Here is a 20,006-nt window from a genome sequence, read left to right on the forward strand (position 1 = left end):
TTTTGGGAAGTTATCCCTCATCAATAGGGACTGGGCTAGGGAAAGCCTCCTCTGCCAAGCCAGCATTCCTTTCAAAATAGTCACTATTTAGTAACAGGTTAGAAAGAGAACAAGAAGCCTCTGTTCTCCTGTTTCCAGTCTGCTCATCCTTGCAATCAGCCTTTCCTCACTGCCAGTGTCTCTGGACTTTGCTCCCTCTCAGCAGCAGGAACAGCTGGCTCAGTCCCAGCCTAGCCCAGGGAATCCCACAGGAACAGGGAATCTCCTGAACACCATCCTTTAAGGGTGTTCTCAGAGGGATTTGTGTGTGTGTGTGTATGTTAAATACTATAGGATGAAGCCTTGAGGTTTGTCTTGAGCCACTGCTGCACCTGGAGAAATGGGAATTGTTGAAAGTTGGGTGAAGTTCTGTAACTGCATGGAAAGACCTGCCACCAAAATATTATACAGCAGCAAAGGATGTGGCTGATAATGGAGTTGTATAAAAGTGTTACTTTAGTGCTGCATCATGATTTTAAATAATACTTTGAAAGGGGGAGGGTAGAAAACAGAGACAACGAATGGATTTGTGCATGGTGCTGTGGTGTAGCATGTTCCCAGATCTTCTGTTGGGGACTGTGGAAAAGCAGAGGTGATGAGTGGTGTAAGGAATGCATGAATAAACCAGAACTGTGTCATTCAGGGAGCAACACCTGAGAGAAGGTGTGGTAGGGGTACAAAGGGAATAAAATGTATTTATGACCTTTTCCAATATTCAACAGTTGAAACCAGCAGAATAAAGTAGATGTAAAGCAAAGGGAATGGTGCTTTGTTAGGAGTCACTTTCCTTTGTTATACAGATCAGAATCTTGCACAGGTTTGAAAGGTCAAACCAATATAGCCATTCATATGTTCCCAAGGTCAAATACTTCTAGTTCTTGTCATTTAAAAGTCCCTTCTCCATGCATGACTGAGCCCCATTATTGTAGTCCATCCCATCTACTTTCATTTAATTTAGATGTGTTGCCATTCTTTACTTATCTCTGAAACTTTGATGTATTATTTAATCCTGTGCCCCCAGAAAGGCCCAGCTGAAGGAATTTACTTATAAAAACCCCAAGATCCTTTGCAGTAAAGTTTTCCATGGAGTTCCAGGGTCCCTGACTCATTAATATGCATTGGCATGCCAAATGTAACTGCATTCAGGTTGGGTTTTGCTCTGAAGAAAGTATATTCTTTCAAAAATGGTGCCTTATGTCAAGGGCAACACCAGTGAAATTATATAACTTTATTCAAGGTATTTCACAACATTAGTCAGTCTTACAAAAATTTGCTTGAGGGTTAATCAACAGCATGGTGTAAGATCTTTATGAAAAATCATTATTCAATTCACTGTTCTTGTCTTAGGATCCATCATGTTGACTCTTCTCATACATACATACATATATACATCAAATATATATACATATATATATGTGATGTTTAGTAGTATTCCAGAGTTCAGATAATTCCCCCAAATTGAGATTTTTTTTCTTTTTCATGTTTTAATAAACCCAAATTAGGTGTCTTCCTATTGTAGACTACAAGAATTACTTTTAAATTGTTTCAAGGTAGTGTATCTCCATAGGGTCTTTTTGCTATTTCCACTGCTTTCCAGCATAGCATCCTGGTAATACTTGAAGTGGTTTAAAGTAGTTTTTATTAGCTGATACCAAGAGCTAAGTGCAGAGTTTCCAGGTGAAATTTCCACAGCACAAAAATGCATTTTCAGGTGTAAAGTACTGCTGCTTATTGAAATAAAATGTTAAGTCACTCTGGATTTAAATGGAACAGATTTTATGAAACATCACTGTAGAAAAGTGTTAGGAATGTGTGAATTTGTCATGTGTCAGCCAATATTCAAAACACCACTCTGAAGTGACTTGTGCAATTCTATTAATGGACAAAATTTTGGTGAGGGAGTATTTCAGTTTGGGTATGAATCAACAGTGTTTGGTAGCAGTCCAATCATGCTGAATTATAGTTAAAGTGCTACTTTAAATAATAAGTACTTTCTGGATATAATTTTAATTTTATGACTACTGTTCCTCTCTCTTGAGAATAAACAGCATTGTTATGAAAATATTCTAATGTGATAAACATAAATTTTCCATTTTAAAGTCCCCAGAATATATTGGAGGTATAGGAGTTGCCAGCTGTGAAAACTGCAAGCAAATGCAGTCTTTCCCCCCAGATTAACTCAGTTTTGGATGTTCTGATGGCAATATTATATTTTATCTTAATCTACCTGAAGCAAAGAGCTCACAGTGAAGCAACTCTGAGAAACAAATCCGAGGGGTTTATTTTGTTAAACAATGTTTGACATGTTTGGGATTTCAGCCTGAGATTCTATCCCAGACAGACTTGTCAAAGCAGGAACCACTGCACTGAGGTTATACATGTTCAGTGTTTAACTGGTATTACACTAATCTGACATGACAGACCATTTCCATGCTCTTTCACAACAGGCCACATTACCATCAATGCATTTAAATTAAAAATCCTTGTATGCAATTTTCTCATAAATGATAAGCAGGGTTGTGTGTGATGCATTGGTTGATGTATGCTAAACAGAGATGTGTGTGTATGGGATGACAGAGTGATGAAGATATTAATTACATCTCATCTATGAAAATGTCCAAGAAGGACCTAATAGTTGCTTTAATTTGGGGGGATTGTGTTTGTTTGTTTTAGTTAGCTAACTTTCTTGTAAAAGTCTTGTCACTAAATTATTGCCATTTGAATCTTCGTGCTTATTGTGCTTGGATATATCAGTGAGGAGTGAGGCTTGGATCAACATTAACTTGAAAATAGCCTTCAGCATGATAAATATTTGTATTTATATAGAACCCAGGGGAATCCTTCTAGCCTCTGACAGAGCCCTGAAGGGGAGCTGCCAACTCTATAGCAAACTGAAGTGTGCAAATCTTCAGCCTCACGGCAGATCCAGTAAATATGTGCAGTGTAACACAGCAAATATGGGAAGGCTTTTAGCTACAGATGTGTGTAAATGTTTACAAATATGATTAACTGCAGAGCACAAAATCCATTTGCAGCATCAAAGGCAAAACTAAAATTACTTTTTCCTGCCCCCCTCCAGGATTATGCTGAGAAGAAAAACACGATAGCAAAAGCTCTGGAAGATCTTAAAGCCAACTTCTACTGTGAACTCTGTGACAAGCAGTACTATAAACACCAGGAGTTTGACAATCACATTAACTCTTATGATCATGCTCACAAACAGGTAAGAGAAATCTGCTCACTGCTTCAGCTTAGTTTCAGACAGAATAATGAGATAAGATTTCCTTCAGATGGGTTGGGAAATCACAGCTGAGTTGTCCTTGATTGCAGGTTTTGGAAAGCAAAATACACTGTTTTCTTGGAAACAAATCTTAACTATAAAGATTTTAAGTCAAAAATTCTGAGTTGGGAGGAAAGAGAAATTTGAACAGTTTAATTGTGAATGGGAACAGGAAATTATTAATAATAATGAATAATATGATTAAAATTGTAAATGTATAATTTTCTTCTTACCTGTTAATTATTCACATAAATTCTGTGGTGTACTTCAGACGTGACTTACTGTTGCAACAGATGTGCAAAAGAAACTTGACATGCTCTTTGGTAAACTTTATTTTCAGTGCAGACACAGCTCTGAAAGAGGCCATGACTACTTAAAATAGTGTAGGTAGAGTTCTTAAATGGGCTATGATTTTATTTCAATGCACTGTATTAAAAAGAAGTGTGTCAATGAAAGGTTTCTGTGTGTTAGCTTTAAAGCATCAGTGTTTAGGTTTCTATCACCACAGTGTATCACTTCACCTCTGAGTTGTGTGTCTTTGGTGAGATAAAAGCAGTGCTTCTCTAGAATGAGAGAGGAAATGCAACCCAGGGCAACATCCTAATCTGCAGAGGGGTTAAATCTATTTAATTCAAAAAGAAAGACTATGCACCTTGGCTCCCCTGAAGAGATATGGAATGGTAGTGTAAAGGTATGTAATAACTGTACAGAAAATTCCTACACAGGCCACTTAGCTGGTAATTATTTTGTACCTTTTCTGGTTTCTTTTCATTCTGGTGAAATCACATGGTTGTGTATCTGGATTGATTGCTTTTCATTATAATTGAATCTCCATTTTTTCCTGTTATTCTGCTCAGGCTGAACATAGATAAGCTACTGTATGTTTTATATCTGTATTCTATAGAATAATGATTTGCTTTTCTTTTCTTTAGCACTAGTCCCTGAAACATTTCTCTTTCTCCCTTTCACTGGTATTTTTATTTAGCCCATAATTTACACTGTCAGTGTGAGTGTTAGATTAGTTTGGAGAGCTGTGAAGATGTGGACCTCAGAAGCAGCAGCAATCTGTGAGAAGCTGGAGGGAAAGAAGCATACATTAGCTAAGAAATTAGCAGGTAGCTTCATTGCATCCTGTAGCTGTTTATTATAAGTTTTATTTAAAGTACAGCTGGAACTGATTCTCCAGGTGTTACATTCACACAGCAGCATATCACTGATGCATGGCAGGAAAAGAGAAGTTATGGGCAGAGTCCTCCCCACTTGACCTCACTTAGGATTTATATTTATTAATCTTTTAGTGCTGTGAAGCACTTTGAAATGATGAGAACCTGAAGGCTGCAGTCCTTGTTCCTCTATTCAGTATTGATGAAAAATTGATGAAAAATTGATTTTGAAGCTGAGGTCAGGTGTGAGACTTAACAGGAGCCTTTTTTCCAGTGTTTGACTTGGTAATTTTGTTTTCTCATGGCTTTGGGCAGGAAATGGTGGGCACTGCACCAGCCTCTGATGGAGCATGGTAGCTCTTGCTTCTCCATCTTGCCTCCATCTTTTATCTTTTTAAGAGGGTCTGTGGCTCTCTGGATGTGTTTGGTGGAACAGGAAGCCATCCTCTTCCTCTGCTTGACATTCACAAGTCTAATCTCGCTTCTAGGAAATTAAAAAAAAAAAAAAAATTAAAGTTTTCAAGTAGAAAAAATTGTATGGATGCTTGCTTGGCCAAAGTAAAATTTTCCAGTGATGTTACTGACAAATAAAACTGTTGATCCTTGAGATAAAGTATTGAGTTTAATTCTCCTGGACTATGATTTTTGTGGTGGCTCCTATTAGTGCTATGAAGAAACAACATTCCTCTTCCCATATTTTGGGTGTAAAAGGTGGCAGGCAGCATGTGCTGTTGCACAGACTCAATATGATTTGCTGTGTTTTCAAGAACTTCATAGAAAATGCTTTTTTTTTGGGTAGTTTTAATAATCCTGCTGCACACATGTGCAGGTGCTACTATTGAATACTCTGATTTTGTCCTTCCTGTGTCAGTGGCAGAAGTTTTCCAGCAGTTCAGTAGAGGTGAGAGGAACTAGTAATCTGTCTTTTGATTTTGCTGTTTTGTTTTTTTTTTTTTCCTTTTATCACACCCTTTGTATTTTTTCTTTCTAGAAAAATAATGGACATAAATAAAATAATGGACATAAATAAAATAATGGACATAAATAAAATAATGGACAGGTAAAAGGAGTTTCCCACTACCCAAGGACAGTTTAAGCCTGTGCAGCCACTTTGGTTTCAGAGATCCCAGCATCTAAGAGTGGTTTCCATAGGATCAAATGGGTGAAAGCTCTGCCTAAACCTCAGTTCATCCCAGCTTGTCTGAAAAGCCATATTTAATCCTAATTGTGCAGTCTGTTACCACACCATCTAAGCCATGGGAGGGTTTGGCAAAGAAAATGCTCCCAACAGCTCCTGTACCTCAATTCCATTGTAGAAGATTTTCTTTCCATCCATTCAAATGTTGCTAGCACGCAAAATTTACAGGATTTAAACCAGAAGATTTATTATGTGGGTTTCCCCCCGCGGCTGGGAGAGCCTGTGCTGTCAGGTGTTGGTTGTGCTTTGATTTGTTGTGTCTTTGTTGTGAACATTCACTTTGAGATAGTATGAGCACCTTCTGAGCAGTCCAGAAAGAAAGCACAGGACAAGGGTAAACCCAATTTTATTTCCTAGGACCTGAAGGAGTTTAGTGTCTCAAGAGCCCCACTGCCTCTGTTAGTGATTTCCTGTTCTTAGCTTTTCCAGTATTGTTTGGAGAGCATATCTGCAGCCTTTATGAAATACTCCAGGAACAGCAACTTGCAAGCAGTCAGTGGTAATGGAGAAAAATGAACTCTCTGCTTGCTTTGAAAGCTTAAACAAAGAAAAAATACCCCTAACAAAATAAAATGCTGGTGTCCTTAAAAGCAGCAGTGTTCAGAGCTCAGTACAGAGAGATGAGCAACCAAGGCAGAACTGCTGTTACTGAATATAGTAATGAGAGAATTGCTATTTGGTAATGATGGTCTAAACAGAATGTGGGATTTGAAACCCATCCCAGGGCTTTAAAAACACTCTGTGCAGCATTTCCTACACCTCTGAGTGCTGAGAACCTCTACCTGTGCTCCCTGAGGTGCTGCAGGTTTGATAAATGTGGCTGAGCATTCAGCCTGAGGCTCTGAGTGACCTTTGTGTCGTAGCTGCTCGGGCTTGGTGAGTTGTGCTGTCCTGGGGAGGAAATCTGGACCCACAGCTCTGTCCCCTGGGCCACCCATTCCTCCAGGGGCTTTTGTAACCACAGGGTTTGAAAGTCTGCATCCCAGAACTTCTGATTAATCACCTAAATACCACAGCAGCACACTGGAGCTTGGAGTTCTTTGCCCTCCCTGGAGGACTCTTCCACATACCAAATAGCAATAACAACAGCAAAAGCTGGGATGAAAAATAAATAGCCCTAATGTGTTTGCATCCACAGATGAAAATACAATCAATTAAGTAAATTGTAAGCAGGAATTTTTCCCCACAGAATCTGAGGTCATTTCTCAAACTGTTTCTCTCTGGATGAAAATGATCTCTGTGCTCTACAAATGTATTTAAAATTGTATGCAGGGAATAATGCACAAGTTTTATGTGGGAAGACTAAATTATTAGTTGTCCTCTTTCCCTATTCCAGACACAGATTTCTCCTGTCTACATTTTACTCGTCTCCTTACATCTTTTTCTTTGCACATTTTTTTGACATCAGTGCCAAATAAGCTGGAGATAATCTCTATTCATAGTAGAGAATATCAATCTCTAGTCAGTTAAAAGTCCAAACTTGAATAATTTTCACGTGTTTGAATAAATATTTTGTGGAATATGAGTGGAGAACAAGAAGTTTGTAAGTGGAAAGGTGTGATTAGATATAACAATAATACAACCCCCATCCTTTTGCTAAACCTGTACCTCCTATGAGTTACAAGGCATGTAAGGTATAAATTAAGAGGAGTATAGCACATTTGGGATGCCACTATTCCCAGCAAAGATAATTGGATGTTAGCAGTTGTTTGAGCCTGCAATTTAAAAACAAAGCAACTAATCCTTGTAGTCATCATTACAGCTCTTTTTAAAAGCTCTCATTGCAGAGTTATTCCCTCTGAAAAAGAAAAACCCAATCTCCTTGGCTGGCACCTGCAGAGGGTGCACTGCAGTGCATCTGCAGCTTCTGGCACAGCCCAAGAGTTTGTATCTGTCTGCAGGGAGATGGCACAAGTACTGGGAGGTTATACAGTGATGGAAATAAGCTCTTCACTGAGAGCCAGCAGTATTTAATGCTGTATTTTTTCAGGCCTGCTTTTTGCAGGTTAGTTTCCCCTGGAGCTGTGGGAATCGAAGTGAGCCAGAGGCAACGTGTTGCATGCAACTTTTGAAATGTAGAAATAATGATTCTCAAAAAAACCTGTTGTCTCCAAGAGCAGCATGTCCAGAGCTTTGGTGTAGTACAGGATAAAAACTGAAGAGTTCCTAGAATTTTCTGAAGATTGGCTTCATGAACAAAAAGTGATGCATTGTGTGTCAGATTTCAGGCATGTTCACTAATGAGAGATTTAATAAAATAACTCTCCTGAGAGGAGGGATGCAGGGTTCAGGTGCAGTGCATCCTGCATCCAGCTGCTCCACACTCCAGGGGAGAGCATGACCCCAGCATGTGCCCTTGGATGGAGCTTCTGGGACACAGGGAGGCACTTGCTGTGCCAGTTTTTTCATTTCTTGCAAGTGAAAATAATTTTTTTGGCTATATATTTCAGTATTTCTCTTCTTCATATCTTTCTTTTCTTTCAGGCTAAATGATTTATTATTTTTAATATAACAGAGTTAGTTTTTTGCAGCTGAATTTTCTGGAATGAAGAAGTTTTATATTCCTTTTTTTACTTTAGATGTTAGAGAGATACATCTTGATGCATCCTTGTGAGCAGGCAGTCTTATCTACCCAAGCATAGAAGAAATTTAAATATTTGTGTTTTAAACTATCTTGTGCAGTCCTTTCTTGCTGTTATTGCTTTCCCAAAATGCAACCTGGTATGTCTTCCTATATTTCTTTTTTTTTTTTTTTCCTCAGGAGAACATGCTGATCTTTGTAGCTTTTTTAAATATTAAGGGAACACCAACAAATGTTCAGCTGTGAATTTATATAAATATGTGTTTTTGTGATGCATATACAACCATGAAATGAGCCCCTCCTCTCCCAAATACACTCTGCTCTATCACTATTTCAGGCTGGTTTGGTTTTCCTTCCATGATCATTATTCAATTATCTTTTGTGGTTGGGTTGGTGGTTCCTTGGGTTTTTTTGAGGTGTTTTTTAGTGAAAAGCTTCCTTTTAAATTTTAAGCACTTGGGCTGGTATTAGTGCTAATAAGGGTCATCACCAGGTCTATTAATTATAAATCTATAATTATATAGCTTAGTGCTGCTGGGAGCACAGGAGCTGAGCCTTGAGATGGACTTGATGCTTCCTTCCTCAGCTCCTCTAAATAATAAAAACAAACAGAAAGCCTTCTGCTGTTCCTGTGAAGAGAAAGGCAGAAGTGCCAAGGTGGCAGGAGCCCACTGGGCCACGAGGGAGGGAGGCAGATGAGGATTTAACTCCTCTGGGGAATGGGATGTGTCCAGGGCAGGGCACCAAGGGCAGCCTGTTTTGGGAAAATACAGAATGTATTTTAAAATTAGATAGGTAAGTTCTGTTCTTTATGAATATTTCAGTATATTTAGGGAGAAGCTTCACATGCTCTTTTCCTGGATGAAAGAAAAAAAAAAAGTGTTTTCCTTCTGGTTTTTTATTTTACCTATAAAATTTAATTCTTGATGGGTATCAGTGTAACAGAGTAGTTAGGCATCCTTTAACTCAAAACTTGGACTGACAGGTAAGATGAGGATATTTTTGAGTAAAGTGTTAATCCTGCAAAATCCAGTTTTGTTGCCAGTGAGTATTCTGTTTTCTCATTACCAAAAAAAAACCAACCAAAAACATATCACTATGTCCCTGCCACAGTAATTACAACAGAAGAGATACTGTGTAACTTTTTCTGTTTTCATGTTTGGGAAATTTGATTCTGTAATAATGTTTGATTAACTAATTGACCTTTTTTTTTTTTTTTTCTGGAGAAGTGTTTTTAGAGCAAACACAATTACAGTAGAGGAGTAGATACCCCATCTGTCCCACTAATAGCCTGCAAACAGAATATTAACCCCAGGCACTGACACTACTGATTCCATGAGGAGCCTGTTCTTTACTGCAGGAGGAGCCTTGCACAGTGGCAATCCTTCCTCAGATGAGAAACTTGGTATTTATTCTCAGTTCTTTATATTTTTTCTGGTTTTGAATTATTGCAGCCTTCTCATTTCTGTCCTTTTCAATATTCAGATCAGCCTGATAACCCGATAAGTCACTAAAATTAAATTTCCATCCAAAAAAAAAAAAAAAAAAAAGAGTTTTTTTTCATCTGCACATTGCTCATTTATTACTATTTTCCAAAACTAGATTGTCACTTCAGTGACAGGAAACAAAATTACAGCACCACTGCAAAACAGGAGGGAGGGAGGGAGGGAGGGAGGGAGGAGTAAGGGACAGGAAGAAACATTGCTTGCTTGAAAATTTTTTTGCATGCAAGAACTTGGGGATAATTTTAAACTTTACTATATCAGGATCTGTCATGGTCATGCTGTTTGGACAGCACTACTGCAAAAGAAAATACTTTTTTTTCTGTTCATCAGTAAGATAAGAGTGGACACAATAATTAGGACTTGAAGATAGGAAAAAATACAGTTTTTTAGTTCATGATTCTGGGGCATTGTACATATTGCAATGCATCTTTTGACATTCGGTGTTTTGATGGGGAGAAATGATTAAAAACGTGTTCAGGCATGAAGATCAGATGATGGTTTACCTATCACTCACTTTGTTCTATCAGGCATTAGATTGGCTAAGCAATTCCCTACAAGAAAAATACTGCTTCTTATTTTCCTTTCTGCTTTAACAGAGTCAGTCTTCCACAGTTAATTTAAACTTCATTATGGCTTCAAAATTCAAACCAATCAGCAGAACACCTTTTCTGCAGTTTTCAAAAATTCTAGGTGCAATTCCACTGCTCTCCTGAAAGTAATCAAGCAGATTGTAGATTAACTGTACATAATGAATAGTATGAAAAGCATTTTGTTACTCCATAGTTTTGAGCTGTTAAGTGATCAAAAAGAAAGCTAAGGAAAAACAAATACATTCCTAGTAGTATATTAAATTCTGACTCCCTCAAGCTGAATAATTTCTTACAAGATGATCTAATTTACAAAAACAATTCAGTGGTGTTTGTCAGTGGTTAGTACTCTATGCCTGATCCTGCAAAAGCCACCTTGTAGTTTCCTATTGGCCACCAAAAAAGAGTTTCAGGATATTTTTTTTGCCCTCTGGGAGCTCTGCTAATATTCTACTTCATACCCTGCAGTTTGTGCATGCTGGCTTCAATGTGAGAGCTCATTCTTCTTTGGGAAGAGCTGAGCAACCTTTTCAGTAGAGACCACAGCCACTCTTAGGGTAACTATTGCAGTCTTTGCTGATCCTTGCAAAATCAACCCTCCATTCAGCTCAAAAAAAGCTCATTCTTTTTTTAGTGGTGGCTCTGACCTGTTGATGAAACTTAGTGTTGCAATCAGTGCTGCCTTTTGTGAGGAGATGTGACAAGGCAAGCAAACTGCATGGAAGTGAGAGAGTTTTTGCCACAAGCCATGGTCCTGCCCATCCTGCAGCTGGGGCAGCAGGACCTCTCAGGGTGAAGCAGAAATTGTTTTTGTCCTGGGTGTTTCAATTGCAGCTTACACAGAAATGTCTTCAAGGTCCTAAACCACCCTAGGATTGTCCAGTGGAGGCTAAAAGATTAACTCAGGTTTTTCTTCTCCTTTTCCCCATGCAGTCAATGCAGTCTTGGCTGCAGAGCCTCTGCTTGTTGGGTCGTGGGTTTTTCCAGTTTGGATTTAATTAGTTTTAATTAGTGCTACAATTACAGCTTTACAGGAAGGGTCTGAGTGGCCTCTGAATTTAAGCTTTCCCCACCCTCATACTGCAAAGGAATGAAGTAAGAAAAGCCTAAATCAACTGAGCATTTGAAGGGACAGATGAGTGGGCAGGAGTAGCCATGGCCTGAGAACATTTCAAGAGTAAATGAAAAGGAAACTTAGAAATCTGCCCCTGCCTTCTCCTGTTTGTGTTTTGGATTGGCTGAGGCTTTTCCTTCATCTCGAAGATACCATACATTTTTCCAGACATACCTGCTGATTCTCTCTGTGTTTTCACTGTTGTTCTTGACAAACATCCTTGTGACAAACCTGAATGATTATGTAAAGGATTTCTCAGTTTCTTCCAAAGTCTCCATGTAAGGCAGAGTAGTGGTTGTCTTGGGCTGCAGTACAGCATGTGTCCAGCAATGTGTGTTCTGTCCCCATCTGTTGAGCTGGGTGGGACAGTGACCCTGATCTCCTGGCACATATTATCTGCTAATGGGCCAGCTTTAAACCAGCTGGGGCAATCATCTTTATCTTTCCACAACCCATTCTCCCTCCAGGAAGAGATCATCTGCTGCTGGCCCATTCAGTGCCACTGTGTGACTGATAAAATTACATCATCCCACTGGGAGATGCTCCAGCCAGGGGAGCAGCCAAGCCTTTCCTACCCAGATAAAAACTGAGATTTTGGACACCAAGGTACCTTCTTTCCACTGGATTCCAGAGGAAAGCCAGACCTTCCCACATCATCCCTGGACCTTCAGAGGAAACTGCACCTTCTCCAGGAGCACTGCTCCAGCTGAACCACATCTGCCACTGCAGGAGGATGCAGCCACCATTGAATGGGGCTGCTGCCAACACCCTGACTGACTGACAGGTGTCAGCTTGGATTCTGACTCTGGCAGTGTTTGGGATTGTTCTTTGTAATTTCTATTTTAATTTTCCTAGTAAAGAACTGTTATTCCTAATTCCCATATCTTTGCCTAAGAGCCCCTTAATTTCAAAATTATAATAATTTGAAGGGAGGGGGTTTACATTCTCCATTTCAAAGAGGAGCTTCTGCCTTTATTGGCAGACACCTGTCCTTCAAACCAGGACAGTGGTTCAGCATCACACAACTGAGAGTGTGGGCGCCTTTTGGTTGAATAATGAAAAAAAAAAATTAAGGCATTCAATCTGTAGAAGATTATATAAATACAAGCACTGTATGGAACCACCTGCATCTTGCAGCAATCCTTCTTTCCTTGAATTGTCTGCTCCAACAGTGTGTTGGATATTTTCTGAAATTAGAACTGGCAAAAGACCCATGGTACACTGTAATATAAATTATAAATTGCATTAATTCAAGTTCATTCATGATTAATGTAACTACTTTTAAATGCCTGGCTTCTCTGATAGCACTTACTGCTGTTGTCTTGGTGTGCAGTCTTGATGCACATAATGATAACAAGGGAGGACACAAGTAAGCCCTGCTCCTATACCTCACTTCCTTTTCCAGCACTGAAATTCAAAAAAATTGGAAAAAAAAAACAACCCAAAAAACCTCAAACTCTTTTAATGCTGATTTTTAAATTTTTATTTTAAACTATTGATTTTTTTGTTATTGTTGTTTTTAAATTTTATAACTGTTAAATGTTGCTTGCACTGTCATCTGTATGCCACATCTGGTACAGGATCTCATTGTGTTACATGATTTATTACTACACAACTATATATCTGCTTCTTACAAATTGCTTGTAATGAGAGCTGGAAACAAAGCAAGGGACTGCCAGTGACTGGATGGCAGAGAAGGGTTACAGCAGTACCAGAGCTTAGGGATCATTATTGCAGACTTTCCTAAGGCTCACAAAGGGGACAAATTAGAAAAAAAGTAAAGTAAGGGAATGAAGCATTAAAATGGTGCTTATCAAAGTCACCCTTAGTTGTTTTCACTGTTTTTGCTAAGAAAGCCTTAAGCTATAAGGAATGGTTTTCTTTCTTCTGTTTTGTGAGACAGAGCCTGCTGCCACCTCTCCTTCTCTCTCATCTCTCTTTACAGTCCCACTTCTCAGCCCCAGCAGGAGACTTTTCTTCTGTGTCATTTCAAGACTCATTTCTTGCTTAATGAATCCTTCTTTTCCCCTTTGTTTGGATGAGAGTACAACACATGCTGCTGATGCAGTTTACTTCATTTTCCTCCCTCCTTTCTGCCCACAGTTTTGCATTTCTAAGGAATACCCAATTAGCACACTTCACTTTGCATCAGCCTAATGTATAGGATTGGTTAAAAATCATGGATTGTGTAATGAGAAATACATTAAAAACATCACCTAAGATAAATTTTATAGTCTAGGTGTGAGGTTTATGTGCTCACTGAATAAGAACACGTTTGAGTCCCAGGCTGTGTCACACCTGCTCTGCCTGCAAGGCTGACACCTCGGCACTGAGCATGGCACAGTGGAGCTCCAGCCTGAGTTACTCCTTTGTGACCAACACCTTCAAGTGGCCAGACCCAGCATAACTGAGTTCAGCTGGGATCTCAAAGAGGAAAAAAAAAAAAAGTCTCTGAGGGGCAGGTGAAACCACTTGGGTATTAACAGCCAAAAGAAGTACTCTGCAGGGAATATTTAGAAAGAGATTTTTGGGCTCAGGTGCTTAAAAGTAGGTCAGGTCAGAAGCAGCTGTCTATCCACCCCATGCCAAAATTCCTTCAAGGCATATATTATATACCTGAGGCTATTTTATGATCCTTTTCCTTTTTTCCTATACTAAATAAAATCAAATCGGAGTGAGGAGGAGTGAATGTCCAAGCAAAGCTTTCATTACAATGAGCAATAGGATTTGTAATGGTAGGAGCTGGGCAGCCTTTAAATGATTTAGAATGATGATGATGTGGGGGTTTATTTCAATTAAATGCTAGATAATGTCTTCAGTGATAGCTAGTTGTTTCCAAATGACTCTGTGGGTGGCAGATTTTCTTACCAAGTGGTGTTTGGGTATCTTGCTTTGGCTCTGCACATCTGCCTGGATGTGAACAAAGGGGAGCCAGAGTAGCTAATGACTCATCCCTGCCTCCATCAACAGAAAGATCAACAAGGTAAGAATAGTGTTGTATCACTTTCCTTAAGCAATAGAGAAAATACTGTGTATTTTAAAAGTGCTGGTTCTGGAAGCTTTTTATTCTTACACTTAATAAGTGTAAAAGTGTAGGTAAAAAAAAAGAGTCAAAATCCAAGTGTGTATCCCTGTTGGAGAACAGCTTCACTGTCTGCTCATTGAGTGCAGGGGATCCCCTGGCTCACAGGAACTTCTGTGCCTTCCCATATGGGTGTGCACAGAGAGGATGGGCTCCTCTGCAAATCCCTCCAGCTGCCATCTGAGATACCTGAGGTATCTGGAGATACCTGGCTGTTGCATTTGAGCTATAGGAGAGTGACAAAAAGAATAGTGCAACATGTTTCTTCCTGTAATGGAGAAGCAGAAGAGAGCTTTGTTTAAAGAAACACTACACTTATATAGGGTAGTTCGTGCCATACAGAATAGAAAAGACTCCTTGGTGCAAGAAGGCAACACCTCTTTGAAAATATGCTTTCTGCAAAACATCATCCAGCAGGTGTTTAATCATTGTTATAATTCCTTGTCCTTGAGCAGCCTGAGAAAAAGCTGCTCTCTTGGCTCCCAGCAGTATCCTAACAACACCTGACATGTTATTTATTGTTAAGAAGGCAACTGAGATTAACAGGGTTCAAGCAGCATCTCTTTTTTCTTGGTCCACTGCAGAGGGTAATTTTGCAGGTGAAGCAAACCCAGCTCTTGTTATGATTTTTAATTTTTTTTTAAGTTTTAGATTTTTTTTTTTAAGTGGAAGTAAAGAAAAGCAGAAGCAATTTGCAAGCTCAGCATACTCTCACACAAGCAGTGTGCACACACCCTCATTCACTTGTGCACACTTTGAAAACATAGCAAATAAATAAATAAAGCCATCAGAGCTCGTAATAAAAATCTTGAAATATTAGTCACTTTTGGGAGCACAGATGATTTCTGTGGCGCAAACTGCCTGGTATACTGCTAAGGAAAATATTTTCTTGCACATTTGTAAGTGCTGTCATTGACAGTAAAATTGCTTGAAATATAAAATAATGGTAGTGTGTTGCCTAGCATGACAGGAACTGTAAGAGGTTTTGACCTTTAGTAGGCTTTAATGGGTGCTCTACAGAGGAACTGATGCTTCCATTTATTAACTTGTAATTGTCCAAAATAAATCCTGCTTTCTCCCCATCTAGTAGATTGAAGCCTAGGGTATGTTAATTGTGCTGGCTCTTCTCCAGGCCTGACACCTTGACAGCTCTTGTCAGCTTTTAAAAGTTATTCCCCTATGAAAACTATACTAGTTATTCTTCCATAATGGCCTTGCCACTCATTTCTTCTCTTCTTTTTTTTTTAATTTTATTTTATTCTGACTTCAAAGTTTGCTCTTAGAGCTGACCCCCCGACAGGAGAGCGTTCTCTAATGATGAGCAGTAGGTCAGTGCTCCTCGTTTTGGAGGAATGCAAAAGAAAATTAAATCCAGCACTTTGGTTAGCAAGAGTACACCTGGGACTCTTGCTCTAGTAAGGCTCAGGTATTTGCTCTTCATTAAAGAAATGAGGTTGTACAGTAAACTGATTTATTAGCTGTACCACCCAGTGCTCTAATCTCATCGAATCTCACACTGTGCAGGACTAGAGCATCTCATAATTTCTAAAAAAAGGTCGCTAATTAACATTAATGTGCTCCAGGACATGGTGGTGCTGAGACTGGTGGCACATTTTCCTTGGAGTTGGCACTGGAGCAATATAATTGTGCTGATGGAGTTGCTGCCTTAGAGATATCACCCCAAGAGCTTGACCACCACAGTAATTGCAGTTCCCAGGCTGCTTATTGAGGAGAGAGGGTTGTACCTCCAGCTGTGCACTGACCAAAATCCAGATCACCTTGTGTTAATCTCCCCTGCAGCTTCAGCTGGTGACAGTGGTTTTTTCTCTTCCCGTCCTTGCTGTTTGGTGTAATTGGTGTGCACTGTCAGAGATCTGCCATTGTCTGAGCCAGAACAGTTGTGTTCCATGGATAGAACACTGCCTGGAAAATAATTAAACCCCCCACTGTAACACTGTACAATTGATTGTTATTGGAATTGCAGGTTTTGGGTAAGGAAAAGTATTGCTGTCTGTATTTGAGTCCTTGAGCCACCAGGAGTCACTGGTTTCTGCATTTGGCTTACATTTCAGCAGATGAACAGCACTAATCAGATCACAAGGAAGAGAGCACAAGTTAAAGGCAATGCTTCTCCTTCCACTTGCTAGAAGGCTAGTAGCAGAATATTATTTGGGACAGACAGATGTATTTTGATGAAGAGCTTTGTTGTTTTTTTCTCATGACTTTTCTAGCATGCTCTAGAATCTAAGTTTTTCTCCCTGTGACCTGGAAAATGGTGGAGTTACAATAATGTGGGGATCACACAGTAACTAAGAGAGGACAATAAACTATTGGTCTTCAGTGCCTTGAGTGTGTTAGGATGGTGTAATTAATGGTTTCATTATGTTTAGGATCCTCAAGAGTGAAAGGCAAAGCTATGAAAATCAGTATTAATTAGAGTTTACTTTTAATATATTTGTTGGGCTAAGCCTGCACAACCAAGCTGCCAACTCTGGCTTCCCAAATTACCAGGACTGAAAACACCAGTTCTTAGAAAATGTGACTGTCACCCCAGGTTCTCCCATTACTTTCAGGATAAAGATTGAAAGACTTTCCCATCATAAACCCAATTCAGAGGGCCATTAGGACAGATCAGAAATAGCTGAGGAGCTGCACAAGAGAAGAAGGATCAACTGTTTTAAACGTGAATGGATATAAAAAAGAAACATGGCTGAGTATTTTCTGAATGTTACATCCACTTGGCCATGTGCTGGTGAAAGAGAATCACAGGCTCTTCTGTGTCACTGGCTGGAGAATCCTTCCAGGGTGGAAGTGGGACTGACACTGGCAGGAATCTGGACACAGCTTGCAGGTGTGCAGTGCTCAGGGCACCAGCTGGTGTCTGGAAGGTCAGCAGGAATTTCAGGCAGGGTGATTTATTGTCAGTCATGCCGGAGCACTGCGCACCCCTTGTCGGCACTTGAGATTTGTTCCACGACATCTGTGGGAGAAGAGAGCAACTCACAGCTCTGCTAATGCATCTGCCTGAGGTTGGACCAGCCTCGTGGTGCCTCTGGAGAGCACTAGCTCTGTTTGCAGGAGTGAGAGCTGCTGGGGCTCTTGCTGCTCAAGTGTGTGTGAGTTGGATGGAGGCTCGCCCGTGTTTCTGTCAGGTGCAGCTGAGTGTGCTGCTGTCCCAGGGAAGGCTCTGGCTTTCTGGTGGGGAGCCAAAGATCCAAATTTAGCTTTTCAGGGAACTTGTTCTTGCACTTCACCATCTTTACTGGTTGAATAAAAGCTTGATGATTTAACACTGCAAAATACTGTTATTTTAATGCACGATACTTTAAATTATGCAAAAATGACTTAAGCAGTCCTTCTATTTTGTGGGGATATAAAAGATGTTTTTTTTCTTCACAGAGCAATTTCTCACCCAGTATCTGATTATCCTTCTTAAATTTTAGAGGGGAAAAAGAGTGCTGAAACCTTAGTGTAAGATGGAGTTTCAAGACATAACTCCATTCAATCTGTGCAGCAAGGTGCTACACATTAATAAGACTTCATGATAAAAGAAAACACTACAGAGCTTTAACCAGCTTATTAAAACTAAGTAGCTATTACTTTAGTTCCATCTTCAGTGATTTTCTGGCAAGTTATTTCCTTTAATACAAATTTGGACAGTGGGATCAAGAATGAGCTTTAGTTGTGTGTCAGCAGCTCACTTGGGGACCTGCTTCCTCAAAATTTGGGAAGCTCCTGCCAAGCCCAGGTGCAGGTTTTGCTGCACAAACCAGGCTCTGGTGCTGCCTTTGCAGGATGGTGAATTGGGGAATGGCCCTGAAAGAAGCCCCATGTTTGCCTGGTGCTTCATGTGAAGAAATACTTTGAGTGATGGAGCTGAACTGTTCTCCTGCCTTGTTCTGGGAGTGATCTGTGGCTTTGCTGATCTCTGTGCCTCTGTTAAGGCAGGACAACTTGAAATGGGCCATGGGGGTTGCAGCCCATGCTGAGAAGTCTCAAATCAGAAGTGAAATGCAGTGTCAGCACTGTGCAAGGTTTTCCATGGCAGCTGCTTCCCACTGACTCGATTTGCAGGCAGAGTTTGAAGCACAGGCTGTTTTGTTTGGCATCTTGGGCAGCACAATAAATCTGAGTGAGGGCCAGAAATGGTGAATGGCTCTCCTGCTTTTCTTTGTTTGAAGCCTGTTTGTTCATGCCTTCCTTTAATTACAGACAACTCCCACCACTCCCTGCACGGCGCTGAGGTTTTGTGTCACTCTGGAAAGGGTGGCCAGTCTTTCAGCTTAAATTCTGCTGAATTGTGCTTTTTACTGTAACTGGAAGACATTTTAATGTGTGTGTGTTAGAGGTAGTCTATAAGTTTTGTTCAGGAGCTGTCTGAGCTTTGGAACTTGATGAATTTCCTCAGCCTTTTCCAGTCTCCCTGTGACTGTGTAGGCGCATCCTGCACAACCAGGCAAGAAACAGTTTTGGGGGATGACATTTTGATGAATGGATTTGAGACTTTCATAAAGGATGAGTCACTTTGATGGCATTGAGAGAGAGAGAATTCCAACAATAAATCCAAAATGTGTGGAGAGAAAAAAGTGCTGCTTTTGTAAACCTTTCCTAAGCATCATCTGTGGAAGTTTTGCAAATAAAGGGAGAGCATGTGTAAGGAAAAAAGTATCTTCTGATTTTTTTTTTTTTTTTTTTCCCTATCCCAGCCCAGAGGCACTGCAGAATTTTGGTAAGAATTCTTGAAGAAGCAATGTAGGAATGTTAATGCAGAAGTAGCAATTTGAGCCCAGCCTACTTTAAGGGGTGTTGTGAAGGCTGGGAATAGGTATCTAAAACATCTTTTATCTCCCTTTCCATGGGAGATAACCTGTGGAGAAAACAGCCAAAGTTTTGGTAGGATAGAAGGAAATGTCATCATGATTTACCTCTATATTTCTATAGCTATTTGTAAGAAAATAAGTACATAAAGAAATTTTAACCCAAATTTGTGAACAGGTTTTCCTTTTGTTCTTCACTAAAAATGCCCATAAGACCTTCTAGAAAGAAAAAAATTGTGCAGTTGACAAAAATAAAAAGACAATTACTTTGATGACTCAACCAGGAAAATAGGGGCATCACTCACAGGGTGCTCCTGCCAAATTAAAGACCAACAAAGACACTTGCTTCAATTCAGTAGTGTAAATCTTGTGCAAAAGCAGAGAATCTTTTCTGTAGATACTTATTAATTGTGGAGTGCCATAGCAGTGCTTGTGTGATGCTTGAGGATGGTGAGAGGTTTGTTTGGAGGGCTGGGAGTTCTTGCAATAAGATTCTTTTTTTTTTGTTCCCTTGGCTTTGTAGGAAGAGCAGGCAAGGGTTTCATAGCTCTCATCGATGGCTCTTAGTTGCTGAGTACTTTGTTTCTTTGAGTTTGCTGTAGGGAAAGAGAGGGAGGCACTTTTTAAACTTTTGTAAACT

The 20,006-nt window shown here is 39.8% G+C and overlaps 1 protein-coding gene across 1 annotated transcript in view; it reads left to right on the plus strand.

Annotated features, from left to right (window-relative positions):
• The window catches only part of ZNF804A (zinc finger protein 804A), a 139,697-nt gene that overhangs the window by 103,270 nt on the left and 16,421 nt on the right, over nt 1–20,006 (plus strand). Inside the window, exon 2 of the mRNA XM_079310728.1 lies at nt 3,119–3,262. Within this exon, the coding sequence (XP_079166854.1) occupies nt 3,119–3,262 (144 nt within the window). The remainder of the gene's footprint in view (nt 1–3,118; nt 3,263–20,006) is intronic.

Source organism: Erithacus rubecula (assembly GCF_903797595.1).
Source record: "Erithacus rubecula genome assembly, chromosome: 8".
Classification (NCBI taxonomy): Eukaryota; Metazoa; Chordata; class Aves; order Passeriformes; family Muscicapidae; genus Erithacus; species Erithacus rubecula.